Source organism: Oncorhynchus clarkii, unplaced genomic scaffold, assembly GCF_045791955.1.
Source record: "Oncorhynchus clarkii lewisi isolate Uvic-CL-2024 unplaced genomic scaffold, UVic_Ocla_1.0 unplaced_contig_782_pilon_pilon, whole genome shotgun sequence".
NCBI lineage: Eukaryota > Metazoa > Chordata > Actinopteri > Salmoniformes > Salmonidae > Oncorhynchus > Oncorhynchus clarkii.
Window position 1 is genome coordinate 31,897 of NW_027258353.1, and position 14,770 is coordinate 46,666.

Here is a 14,770-nt window from a genome sequence, read left to right on the forward strand (position 1 = left end):
GATACTCCATAATATAGCTGGGTTGTTTTTCTCCACCCTGACCGGTCTATCGTTTTGTTATTTGTGAACACACCCCAGTGCCTCTTGCTAAACGTTTAGCTTCACGGCTAAACCCAAACTCATTTTCATTTTCAACACTTCGCCGTGTCTATAAATGAACACGAAGAAAACTGTAACTACTCTGGAACTGGTTGCATCGATGTTAACCCTAATATTATCTAGATAAGTCGTTTTGTTTGGTTAGAATAATAGTGTATGAAATGCTGTGTCGGTAAGAGACGCCTGTTGTTGTTTTTGACGGAGCAGAGAAAGGAAGAAGTGGAGCCGTGTTGACAGTGTAGAATGAGGAACAGCAGTATCGCCATCTAGCGGTGTGGCGTGTTGTGGCACATTCACCTCTTCGATAATAATATGGGCTTTCTTGCATACTTAAAAACAAAAATAATATTTTATTCAACCTATATTTAACTAGACAAGTCAGTTTAAGAACAAATTATGATTTACAATGACGGCCTACCAAAAGGCAAGAAGGACTCCTGTGATGACAGGGGCCTGGGATTACACATTAAAAAAAGGGAGACAACACAACATAAAGAGAGACCTAAGACAACAACAACATAGCATGGCAGCAACACATAACAACACAGCATGGTAGCAACACATAACAACACAGCATGGTAGCAACACATGACAACACAGCATGGTAGCAACACAGCATGATAGCAACACATAACAACACAGCATGATAGCAACACATAACAACGCAACATGGTAGCAACACCACATGACAACACAACATGGTAGCAACACAACATGACAACACAGCATGGTAGCAACACCACATGACAACACAACATGGTAGCAACACCACATGACAACGCAACATAGAGAGACCTAAGACAACAACAACATAGCATGGCAGCAACACATAACAACACAGCATGGCAGCAACACATAACAACACAGCATGGTAGCAACACCACATGACAACACAACATGGTAGCAACACCACATGACAACACAACATAGAGAGACCTAAGACAACAACACAGCATGGCAGCAACACCACATGACAACACAACATGACAACACAACATGGTAGCAACACAACATGACAACACAACATGGTAGCAACACCACATGACAACGCAACATGGTAGCAACACCACATGACAACACAACATGGTAGCAACACAACATGACAACACAGCATGGTAGCAACACCACATGACAACACAACATGGTAGCAACACCACATGACAACGCAACATGGTAGCAACAAAACATGACAACACAACATGGTAGCAACACCACATGGCAACACAACATGGTAGCAACACAACATGACAACACAGCAAGGTAGCAACACAACATGACAACACAGCATGGTAGCAACACCACATGACACCACACCACAGCTCGTTCCAGTCGCTAGCTGCAGCGAACTGAAAAGACGAGCGACTCAGGGATGTGTGCGCTTTGGGGACCTTTAATCATTATATGTGGTGTTGTTTTTACCATCGAGGACCACTTTGGAAACAAGCGTTTTAATTGATACATCGAAGTGATATCTTCTGGGTCCACATTGTACATTTTGTTGAATATGTCTGTTACCCAAATAAATTAAATTCGTAGTAAACCACTTTTTATCCGAGCCCTATATTTGACTGATACATACTGACTTCATTAACATCAGAGATAATCTTGTCTCTTTACCTCTCCTCCTCATCCTCCTCGTCAGAATGGCCTTGGCGAGGGAGGTGTCATGACGTCGGCCTGTTGGTGAAGTTTATGACCCCCATAAATACCTTCCCCCCTTTCCGCTCTCTCTCTCTACTCTACAGAGTGACTCTTGGAAAGCCCTTGGTTAACATAGAGAGTCTGAAAACATCAAAAGGATGGGGGCCAGAACCGTATTTCGGTAATCTAACCAGTTGAAAAGATGCGTTGGTACTTAATGAATATGATGTCAGATCAGTTGTCATCTGAGACATTATTACTGATGACAGGATGACATAAACTGTAACTTGGAAAGTCTACACATTCTAGTTATCGGATTCACATGAAATTGTTGCGCAATTTAAATGTTTAAATATGAAACTATTTACGAAAAGATGAAATGTAATTTTAGGTTTTAAATGAGAGAATTTGTTTTCATAAGTGAACTAGGCTCAACTCAGTGGCCCCGCCCATGTGAACAGACATTGGTTGTGAACTATGAAACATGCCCTTCTCTCCACCACTACATAAGCCCTTTACGAAAATGTAACATTTGTGTTCCCGAGGACATGAGGACGACGGTCCATACGTTAAAAGGGCTAATATCAAACTACAGAACAAAGCCAACTTCTACGTGAGCTTAAAGTATGGCCATTTGGTATGAACTTTGAACTCTTATTCACTAAAGAAGTGATACCTCCTTGCCGCTGAGTGATCAGCAGCAGCTGTTAATGTGGGCTAGGGAAGGATGGACAAAGTATCTCTTCTACCAAAACACACGATACATGACAACGCATCTATTCTATCAGACATTCTTCAGAGGACAGGAAGATCTCTGTTGGACAACACGGTCTTCCATCTATGACCAACCGATTGAAGCACGGCTCAGAGTAAATATTTCTTGCATTCTCCTTTTCCAAATGGGCGGTTATTTAGAATGCATAAGATTCTGTATTTACGATAGCTTTACAAGGTTCCATCAGAGACCAAATTCCTTTGTTCCTCAGTCTTCCCGCTCTTTCATTCAAAACCCAACCCCATTTCTTTGTGTAACCAGCCGTCATATCTGTTCCGTCCGCTAGGAATGTTTTCCTTTATGACAGGATTAGTAATCAATGTATGACCCATCCTGTGTACGTGTAATTCTGTGTGATTGTCTTTACCAGCGACAGGAGGGCACTTTTATTCTGAAACACAGACCTTTATTTTGACAGTTTCTTTTCCTAATTTACCAGGTTAGTTCATTAGGAACCAAGCACATTTCTAATACCTTTCTATGGTATGGCGCTGCATATCTGTTTCAAAATAAAAGTATGTTTTCAGAATAAGAGTCCCACTTTTTTCATTCAATATAAAAAAGTATGTGTTTCAGAATAAAAGTCCCTCCTGTCTTTTTGTTTTCAGAAAAAGAGCGTGTTGGATTGATGGTTTCGAGTGAAGGTGAGCGTGTGGACTATGTGGTAGTTGATCCTGAGAGCCATTTTGCCACAACTTTGGAAGTATGCTAGGGGTCATTGTCCATTTGGAAGACCCATTGGCGACCAAGCTTTAACTTCCTGACTGATGTCTTGAGATGTTGCTTCAATATATCCACATACTTTCTTCCCTCATGATGCCATCTATTTTGTGAAGTGCACCAGTCCCTCCTGCAGTAATGCACCCCCCACAACATGATGCTGCCACCCCCATGCTTCACGGTTGGGATGGTGTTCTTCGGCTTGCAAGCCTCCCCCTTTTTCCTCCAAACATAACGATGGTCATTATGGCCAAAATGTTCTATTTTTGTTTCATCAGACCAGAGGACATTTCACCAAAAAGTACGATCTTTTTCCCCATGTGCAGTTGCAAAACGTAGTCTGTCTATTTTATGGCGGTTTTGGAGCAGTGGCTTCTTCCATGCTGAGCTGCCTTTCAGGTTATGTCGATATAGGACTCGTTTTACTGTGGATATAGATACTTTTGTATCTGTTTCCTCCAGCATCTTCACAAGGTCCTTTGCTGTTGTTCTGGGATTGATTTGCACTTTTCGCACACCAAAGTACGTTCATCTCTAGGAGACAGAACGCGTCTCCTTCCTGAGTGGTGTCGTGTCATTAAACTGAAGACTTATTTATCAAAGATTCTCTGTAATTATTATTACGCGATTAAACTGAATAATCATGTAACTGTAATTAACTAGGAAGTCGGGGCACCAGGGAAAATATTCATATTACAAAGTTGTAGTTTTCCTAATATAACTTTTCAGATATTTTAATATCTGATTAATGACTTTTTTTATCTTACCTCATGTTAGTCTCATTCCAAACGTCGTAAATTGTTGGTTATCTGCACAAACCCAGTCTTCACTACGAACCCAGTCATCCATACGTCAATTGTCTTAAATCATTTATTTACTAACTAATAAATTCACAGAAATGCATAAACAAACAGTAGATAGTTACAAGGAAATGATAGCGAATGTGCCCTAGTGGGCTAAACCGGCATGGGGGTCGACTGAGATAAGGCAACAGACAGTTGATAATTATAACAATTTAAATGCTAATCCTTTGCACATGAACGCTCACTCATTCGGGAATAATTACAATCAATAAATATATTTACGCTCAGTGTGTTGTCGTGATCTCTGTTGTAAAGTTTGTTTCTGTTGGAGAGTCTGTCTGTCCTCTCTCTCTCTCTCTCTGTCGTGGTTAGAATGGATAGTTCAGAGTGACATTCATTCATGTCCTTATATAATAGATGTTTTGGCGGTTGTTGGTCTTCGCATTCAATGATACCAAATATACATCCACCTTACACCTCCAATTGACTCAAATGATGTCAATTAGCCTATCAGAAGCTGCTAAAGCCACAATGAGGACATAGACCTACCGAGCAAGTTTCCATTAATCATTGGGTACATCGTATGAAAAACGTCAGAGTAATCTGATATAGGGGCATAATGCATGTTCAAATTCACAACATAACATACAAAGGCATTTCATCATTAAGTCCTTTAGGAAATAATATCTGGAGGGTGAAAATCCAAAAACATTCTCTTTTACTCAGAGTTAATATCATCTCCCCATGTCTGATATCTTAAGTTTCTCTACGCAACAAAATCTAAAGGTGGAAATGTCCTGCTTCAGGTCATAATGGGCCTCTGTACGCCTATGTTGACATTCCCCCCAAAAATCTGCCGTTTCCAGCTACAATAGTCATTAACAACATTAACAATGTCTACACTGTATTTCTGATCAATTTGATGTTATTTTAATGGACAACAAATGTGCTTTTCTTTCAAAAACAAGGACATTTCTAAGTGACCCCAAAATTTTGAACGGTAGTGTATATTTGTGGTTGCACCACTAACTATCTTTGTGGCAATGGTCCCCTGGAAAAGGAGAAAGAAGAGGAGGAGGAGGAAGAAAAGGAAGATGAAGAGGAGGAGGAAGAGGAGGAGAATGAAAAGGAGGAGGAGGAGGAAGAGGAGGAGGAAAAAGAAAAGGAGGAGAAAAAAGAGCAGGAAGAGGAGGAAGAGAAAGAGGAGGAAGAGGAGGAGAAAGAAGTGGAGGAGGAGGAAGAGGAGGAGGAGGAGTAAAAAGAGGAGGGGGAGTAAAAAGGGGAGGAGGAGGAGGAAGAGAAAGAAGAGGCGGCGGAAGAAGAGGAGGAGGAGGAGAAAGAAGAGGAGGAGGAGGAGAAGGAGGAGAAAGAAGAGGAGGAGAAAGAAGAGGAGGAGGAGGAAGAGAAAGAAGAGGAGGAAGAGGCGGAGGAGGAGAAAGTAGAGGAGGAAGAAGAGGAGGAGGAGGAAGAGAAAGAAGAGGAGGAGGAGGAAGAGGCGGAGGAGGAGAAAGTAGAGGAGGAGGAAGAAGAGGAGGAGGAGGAAGAGAAAGAAGAGGAGGAGGAGGAGGAAGAGGCAGAGGAGGAGAAAGTAGAGGAGGAGGAAGAAGAGGAGGAGGAGGAAGAGAAAGAAGAGGAGGAGGAGGAAGAGGAGGAGGAGGGGTAATAATCAGAACTCGTTACACCTCTGAACTATCTTCATCACTACCTTCTCCTCTCCTGTTCCTCCCATCTCCTCCTCTTCCTCTTCTTTCTCCTCCTCCTCCTCCTCCTCTCCTGTTCCTCCCATCCCCTCCTCTTCCTCTTCTTTCACCTCCTCCTCCTCCTCCTCTCCTGTTCTTCCCCTCCTCTCTTCCTTGGGGCAATGCTCTCCTTGAGGAAGAGGAGAAACAAGAGGAGGAGAGGCAATCCGCGGAGCTCCTAACGAACACAGCGTACACCACCACCCCTCCCAGACACCCTACCACCAGCACCACCACCGCCAGTGTCACGGACGCCTTGGCCCCATCCAAGGTCTCCCTTTCTGGGCTTCCCACCGGACCTTCCCCCCTCTCCTGGAGCTCCCAGCTCCCAGTCATCAGGGGACCTTCGGCCCAGCTCTGCCCGAGGCTGGGCGCTCTCTGCAGGTGGACGTGTCGGAGGTTGGTCCCCCTGTCCTGGTCCTGTCCTCTCTCTTTCTCTGGAGCTGCTCTCTTCTGGCGCCCCCTGCTGGAGATGACGTGGTGCTGCAGGAACAGACTCCGCTTGCCGACAGCGTGATTATGGTTGTTGTAGTTGCGGTTGCCGTGGTCCCTGGAGCGCACGGTGTAGACAGCATGGATGTACCACTCATGACCAGCAGCCACCTGATGGAAGAGATGGATGAAGGGAGGAGAGATGGATGAGAAAGGAGTGATGTGGTTGTCTGACCGAGCTATCTTAAGATAAATGCACTAATTGTAAGTAGCCATTGATAAATGACAAAAAATGTAAATGTAGATGTAGGGAGGATAGGAGGAAGAGAGGAGGGAGAGAGGAGGGAGAGAGGAGGAAGAGAGGAGGGAGAGAGGAGGGAGAGAGGAGGGAGAGAGGAGGAAGAGAGGAGGGAGAGAGGAGGGAGAGAGGAGGGAGAGAGGAGGGAGAGAGGAGGGAGAGAGGAGGGAGAGAGGAGGGAGAGAGGAGGAAGAGAGGAGGGAGAGAGAGAGGAGGGAGAGAGGAGGGAGAGAGGAGGAAGAGAGGAGGGAGAGAAGAGGGAGAGAGGAGGAAGAGAGGAGGGAGAGAGGAGGGAGAGAGGAGGGAGAGAGGAGGAAGAGAGGAGGGAGAGAGGAGGGAGAGAGGATAGGAGGAAGAGAGGAGGGAGAGAGGATAGGAGGAAGAGAGGAGGGAGAGAGGAGGGAGAGAGGATAGAAGGAAGAGAGGAGGAGAGAGGAGGAAGAGAGGAGGGAGAGAGGAGGGAGAGAGGAGGGAGAGAGGAGGAAGAGAGGAGGGAGAGAGGAGGGAGAGAGGAGGGAGAGAGGATAGGAGGAAGAGAGGAGGGAGAGAGGAGGGAGAGAGGATAGAAGGAAGAGAGGAGGGAGAGAGGAGGAAGAGAGGAGGGAGAGAGGAGGGAGAGAGGAGGGAGAGAGGAGGAAGAGAGGAGGGAGAGAGGAGGGAGAGAGGAGGGAGAGAGGATAGGAGGAAGAGAGGAGGGAGAGAGGAGGGAGAGAGGATAGAAGGAAGAGAGGAGGGAGAGAGGAGGAAGAGAGGAGGGAGAGAGGGGGTTATATGTGTGTAGTGGAGATTACAATTTTTTTATTCAAAGTGAAAGCTTTGACTGGCTGACTGACTGGCTGACTGACTGACTGACTGGCTGAGTTGACTGGCTGACTGACTGACTGACTGACTGGCTGACTGGCTGACTGGCTGGCTGACTGGCTGACTGACTGGCTGGCTGACTGGCTGACTGGCTGACTGGCTGATTGACTGACTGGCTGATTGACTGACTGGCTGATTGACTGGCTGATTGACTGACTGGCTGATTGACTGACTGGCTGATTGACTGACTGACAGACTGACTGGCTGATTGACTGACTGGCTGATTGACTGGCTGATTGACTGACTGGCTGATTGACTGGCTGATTGACTGGCTGAGTGGACTGACTGATTGACTGACTGGCTGATTGACTGACTGGCTGACTGACTGGCTGAGTGGACTGACAGACTGACTGGCTGATTGACTGGCTGATTGACTGACAGACTGACTGGCTGATTGACTGACAGACTGACTGGCTGATTGACTGGCTGATTGACAGACAGACTGACTGGCTGATTGACAGCTGATTGACTGACTGACTGGCTGATTGACTGACTGACTGGCTGACTGACTGACTGACAGACTGACTGGCTGATTGACTGACTGACAGACTGACTTGCCTATTGACTGACTGGCTGACTGGCTGGCTGATTGACTGACTGACAGACTCACTGGCTGATTGACTGACTGGCTGAGTGGACTGACCTGGAAGAGAGGACTGACTGACTGGCTGATTGACTGACTGGCTGATTGACTGACTGGCTGACTGACTGGCTGAGTGGACTGACTGGCTGACTGGCTGAGTTGACTGACTGGCTGATTGACTGGCTGATTGACTGGCTCATTGACTGGCTGACTGAGTGGACTGGTTGACTGACTGGCTGATTGACTGATTGACTGAGTGGACTGATTGACTGACTGGCTGACTGACTGACTGAGTGGACTGGATGATTGACTGACTGGCTGAGTGACTGGCTGACTGACTGAGAGGACTGGATGATTGACTGACTGGCTGACTGACTGGCTGAGTTGACTGACTGACAGACTGACTGACTGACTGAGAGGACTGGATGATTGACTGACTGGCTGACTGACTGGCTGAGTTGACTGACTGACTGGCTGACTGACTGGCTGATTGACTGGCTGACTGACTGACTGGCTGACTGACTGGCTGAGTTGACTGACTGACAGACTGACAGACTGACTGGCTGACTGGCTGATTGACTGGCTGACTGACTGGCTGAGTTGACTGGCTGACAGACTGACTGACTGACTGGCTGAGTTGACTGGCTGACAGACTGACTGACTGACTGGCTGACTGACTGACAGACTGACTGACAGACTGACTGACAGACTGACTGGCTGACTGATTGGCTGACTGACCTGGAAGAGAGGAGCTGAAGAGAGGCTGAACCCGTCAGCATCAGGTTGAGAGACCAGGGGGAAAGCACCGGGTGTGTCCCCAGCCAGACGGGCCTCAAATAGGATACCTCCAAACTCTACGTCCTGGCTCTCTGGCTCAGCCTTGTCCTGGGAGAGGGAGAGGTGAGAGGGAGCAAGAGAGGGGAGGGGGAGTGAGAGAGAGGAGGGGGAGAGAGAGAGGGGAGGGATAGAGAGAGAGAGGGGAGGGGGAGTGAGAGAGGGGAGGGGGAGAGAGAGAGGGGAGGGGGAGGGAGAGAGAGAGGGGAGGGGGAGAGAGAGAGGGGAGGGGGAGTGAGAGAGGGGAGGGGAGGGGGAGAGAGAGAGGGGAGGGGAGGGGGAGAGAGAGAGGGGAGGGGGAGAGAGAGAGGGGAGGGGGAGTGAGAGAGGGGAGAGAGAGAGAGAGAGAGAGACAGACAGAGAGAAGAGGGGGAAAACAGAATCCTGTTGTTGGTTTAACAATTTTATAATGTTGATAAAGCACACACTACACACACACACACACACACACACACAGACACACAGACACACACTGTACACATTGTTACATACCAGTATCTTCAGCCTGTAGAGCAGAGACGAGGCATCGGCAAGGCAACCGTACTCTCCGTTGCCGGGGCGATATTTTGGTATGTAACCGTCAGCGCCGGTACACAGGAAGACCTGCTGTATGTGACACTGGAAGGAGTTGCCTAGCGACTGGACGGGGTCAACCATCACACGGCCGTAGATCACAGCATCTAGGAGGAGAAGGACAGGTAAGGTGATGACATTTAAAATACCCAGATGCAGGACAAACAGATCACTTTGCCAGACATTTGCGGGACAGTGTACTGTACATTAATACCCTCCCCACACACACAAACACAAACCCCCCTCATGGTGTAGTGATAACCCCCCCTCCCCCTCGGGGTGTAGTGATAAACCCCCCTCATGGTGTAGTGATAAACCCCCATCCCCCTCATGGTGTAGTGATAAACCCCCATCCCCCTCATGGTGTAGTGATAAACCCCCCTCATGGTGTAGTGATAAACCCCCCTCATGGTGTAGTGATAAACCCCCCTCCCCCTCATGGTGTAGTGATAACTCCCCTCATGGTGTAGTGATAAACCCCCCTCATGGTGTAGTGATAAACCCCCCTCCCCCTCATGGTGTAGTAATAAACCCCCCTCATGGTGTAGTAATAAACCCCCCTCATGGTGTAGTAATAAACCCCCCTCATGGTGTAGTGATAAACCCCCCTCATGGTGTAGTGATAAACCCCCCTCATGGTGTAGTGATAAACCCCCCTCATGGTGTAGTGATAACTCCCCTCATGGTGTAGAAATAAACCCCCCTCATGGTGTAGTGATAAATCCCCCTCATGGTGTAGTGATAACTCCCCTCATGGTGTAGTGATAAACCCCCCCTCATGGTGTAGTGATAACTCCCCTCATGGTGTAGTGATAAACCCCCCCTCATGGTGTAGTGATAAACCCCCCTCATGGTGTAGTGATAAACCCCCCCTCATGGTGTAGTGATAACTCCCCTCATGGTGTAGTGATAAACCCCCCTCATGGTGTAGTGATAAACCCCCCTCCCCCTCGTGGTGTAGTGATAAACCCCCTCATGGTGTAGTGATAAACCCCCCTCATGGTGTAGTGATAAACCCCCATCCCCCTCATGGTGTAGTGATAAACCCCCATCCCCCTCATGGTGTAGTGATAAACCCCCCTCATGGTGTAGTGATAAACCCCCCTCATGGTGTAGTGATAAATCCCCCTCATGGTGTAGTGATAAACCCCCCTCATGGTGTAGTGATAACCCCCCCCTCCCCCTCATGGTGTAGTGATAACCCCCCCTCCCCCTCATGGTGTAGTGATAACCCCCCCTCCCCCTCATGGTGTAGTGATAACCCCCCCCTCCCCCTCATGGTGTAGTGATAAACCCCCTCATGGTGTAGTGATAAATCCCCCTCCCCCTCATGGTGTAGTGATAAACCCCCCTCATGGTGTAGTAATAAACCCCCTCATGGTGTAGTGATAAATCCCCCTCCCCCTCATGGTGTAGTGATAAATCCCCCTCCCCCTCATGGTGTAGTGATAACCCCCCCCTCCCCCTCATGGTGTAGTGATAACCCCCCCCTCCCCCTCATGGTGTAGTGATAAACCCCCTCATGGTGTAGTGATAAATCCCCCTCATGGTGTAGTGATAATCCCCCCTCATGGTGTAGTAATAAACCCCCCTCATGGTGTAGTGATAAACCCCCCTCATGGTGTAGTAATAAACCCCCCTCATGGTGTAGTAATAAACCCCCCTCATGGTGTAGTGATAAATCCCCCTCATGGTGTAGTGATAAACCCCCCTCATGGTGTAGTAATAAACCCCCCTCATGGTGTAGTGATAAACCCCCTCATGGTGTAGTGATAAACCCTCCTCATGGTGTAGTGATAAACCCCCCTCATGGTGTAGTAATAAACCCCCTCATGGTGTAGTGATAAATCCCCCTCCCCCTCATGGTGTAGTGATAAACCCCCCCCCCCTCATGGTGTAGTGATAAATCCCCCTCCCCCTCATGGTGTATTGATAAACCCCCCTCATGGTGTAGTGATAACTCCCCTCAAGGTGTAGTGATAAACCCCCTCCCCCTCATGGTGTAGTGATAAACCCCCCTCATGGTGTAGTGATAAACCCCCCTCATGGTGTAGTGATAAACCCCCCTCATGGTGTAGTGATAAACCCCCCTCATGGTGTAGAAATAAACCCCCCTCATGGTGTAGTGATAACTCCCCTCATGGTGTAGAAATAAACCCCCCTCATGGTGTAGTGATAACTTCCCTCATGGTGTAGTGATAAACCCCCTCCCCCTCATGGTGTAGTGATAAATCCCCCTCATGGTGTAGTGATAAACCCCCCTCATGGTGTAGTGATAAACCCCCCTCCCCCTCATGGTGTAGTGATAAACCTCCCTCATGGTGTAGTGATAAACCCCCCTCCCCCTCATGGTGTAGTGATAAACCCCCATCCCCCTCATGGTGTAGTGATAAATCCCCCTCATGGTGTAGTGATAAACCCCCCTCATGGTGTAGTGATAAACCCCCCTGATAAACGGTACCACTACACCCCTGGTAGTCTACTAAACCCAACGGTACCACTACACCCCTGTAGTCTACTAAACCCAACGGTACCACTACACCCCTGGTAGTCTACTAAACCCAACGGTACCACTACACCCCTGTAGTCTACTAAACCCAACGGTACCACTACACCCCTGTAGTCTACTAAACCCAACGGTACCACTATACCCCTGGTAGTCTACTAAACCCAATGGTACCACTACACCCCTGTAGTCTACTAGACCCAACGGTACCACTACACCCCTGGTAGTCTACTAAACCCAACGGTACCACTACACCCCTGGTAGTCTACTAAACCCAACGGTACCACTACACCCCTGGTAGTCTATTAAACCCAACGGTACCACTACACCCCTGGTAGTCTACTAAACCCAACGGTACCACTACACCCCTGTAGTCTACTAAACCCAACGGTACCACTACACCTCTGTAGTCTACTAAACCCAACGGTACCACTACACCCCTGTATTCTACTAAACCCAACGGTACCACTACACCCCTGTAGTCTACTAAACCCAACGGTACCACTATACCCCTGGTAGTCTACTAAACCCAACGGTACCACTACACCCCTGTAGTCTACTAGACCCAACGGTACCACTACACCCCTGGTAGTCTACTAAACCCAACGGTACCACTACACCCCTGGTAGTCTATTAAACCCAACGGTACCACTACACCCCTGGTAGTCTACTAAACCCCTGGTAGTCTACTAAACCCAACGGTACCACTACACCCCTGTTAGTCTACTAAACCCAACGGTACCACTACACCCCTGTAGTCTACTAAACCCAACGGTACCACTACACCCCTGTAGTCTACTAAACCCAACGGTACCACTAATGAGCGACCAATGTGTATGGAGAGGTTCACAACCATGTTTCAGTGTAGTAGGGCTCTTTATTTACTTAGTTAGGCCTTTAACTCTCTGTCCTCTACAAGTTTAGCTGGAATTTTAACCCGAAAGGGTTTTGAGAAACTGGTTGTCGATAGGCCTATGACATTGGCCTACGTCTCGTGTTGCTCTGCGACGAATATCAGAATTTCAACAGCGATTGGAGAAGTGGTTAAGTTAGATGAGGAGCAGCAGTGAACAGCAATCTTCAAGTCTTTCCACAGATTTTAAATGGGATTTAAGTCTGGGCCTTGGCTGGACCACTCAAAGCCTTTCACATTCTTGTTCTGAAGCCATTGCAGCGTTGGTTTGGCTGTGTGCTTGGGGTCATTGTCCTGTTGGAACGTAAATCTTCACATCAGTCTAAGGTCGTTTGAACTCTGAAGCAGGTTCTCTTCAAGGATTTGAATGTATTTGGCTTCATTCATTGTTCCCTATATCCTTACCAGTCTCCCAGTCGCTGAAAAGCATCCCCAAAGCATGATGCTGCCACCACCATGCTTCACGGTAGGGTTGGTGTTAGATGGGTGATACGCTTTGTCTGGTTTTCTCCAGACATAGGGCTTTCACGTGCCAAACTCCAGGCATGCTGTCATGTGCCTTTTTCTCAGGAGTGGCTTCCGTCTGGCCACTCCCCCATAAAGTCCAGATTGGTGAAGTGCTGTAGAGACTTCTGTCCTTCTGGCAGGTTCTTCCATATCAGATAAAGAACTAAGTGAGATAAGTGATAAGATAAGTGATCATGGGTTCTTGGTCACCTCCCTGACGAAGGTCCTTCTTGTCTGGTTTCTCAGTTTGGTTGGACGGCCAGCTCTAGGCAGAGAGTCTGGGTAGTTCCATATTTTTTCTCTTTCCCAATGATGGAGAACGCTGTGCTCTTGGAAACTTTCAACACTGTAGAAATGGTTTTATACCCTTCCCCAGATATATACACCTCATCACAACTATATCTCAGAGATCTACAGACAGTTCCTTGGACTTCGTGGAATCGTTTCTGCACTGTCGACCGTGGGACCGTTATAGACAGGTGTGTGTCAAGGATGAGCAAAGGCGATTGGATGAACCTGAGCTCCATTTGGAGTGTCATAGCAAAGGGGTGTGAATAATTATGTAAATTAGATATTTCTGTATTTCATTTTCAGTACGTTATGGGGTATTGTGTGTAGATGGGAGAATTTAAAAAAATCTATGTTGAATTCAGGCTGTAACAACAACGTGGAATAAGTCGAGGGGTGTGAATACCTTCTGAAGGCTCTGTACCAGTCAAGGGGTGTGAATACCTTCTGAAGGCTCTGTACCAGTCAAGGGGTGTGAATACTTTCTGAAGGCTCTGTACCAGTCAAGGGGTGTGAATACCTTCTGAAGGCTCTGTACCAGTCAAGGGGTGTGAATACCTTCTGAAGGCTCTGTATCAGTCAAGGGGTGTGAATACCTTCTGAAGGCTCTGTACCAGTCAAGGGGTGTGAATACCTTCTGAAGGCTCTGTACCAGTCAAGGGGTGTGAATACCTTCTGAAGGCTCTGTACCAGTCAAGGGGTGTGAATACCTTCTGAAGGCTCTGTACCAGTCAAGGGGTGTGAATACCTTCTGAAGGCTCTGTACCAGTCGAGGGGTGTGAATACCTTCTGAAGGCTCTGTACCAGTCGAGGGGTGTGAATACCTTCTGAAGGCTCTGTACCAGTCGAGGGGTGTGAATACCTTCTGAAGGCTCTGTACCAGTCAAGGGGTGTGAATACCTTCTGAAGGCTCTGTACCAGTCGAGGGGTGTGAATACCTTCTGAAGGCTCTGTACCAGTCGAGGGGTGTGAATACCTTCTGAAGGTACTGTATCTTTTCATAAGCGCAACATGACTGCAAGAGACAGGTTGGAATGTCTGCCTTAAATACGGGGACAAATCAACCTTTTATTCTAAATCAGTGGTGTTTTGAATTTCTTGACAAAATTTCCAGAACGTGATTGTTTAGTTGCGGGACGTGGGACATAGGGCCAAAATGCGGGACTGTCCGACACAATCCTGGACATGTGGTCACCTG

At 47.7% G+C, this 14,770-nt stretch overlaps 1 protein-coding gene across 1 annotated transcript in view; it reads right to left on the reverse strand.

Moving 5' to 3' along the window:
- Nucleotides 1-5,844: 5,844 nt before the first annotated feature.
- LOC139396791 (FRAS1-related extracellular matrix protein 2-like) overlaps nt 5,845-14,770 on the reverse strand; it is a gene marked incomplete at its 5' end in the record, with an annotated part of 44,708 nt that continues 35,782 nt past the window's right edge. The window contains 4 exons of the mRNA XM_071143705.1: nt 5,845-5,907; nt 6,000-6,380; nt 8,690-8,836; nt 9,278-9,465. Coding sequence (XP_070999806.1) covers nt 5,845-5,907; nt 6,000-6,380; nt 8,690-8,836; nt 9,278-9,465 — 779 coding nt within the window. The remainder of the gene's footprint in view (nt 5,908-5,999; nt 6,381-8,689; nt 8,837-9,277; nt 9,466-14,770) is intronic.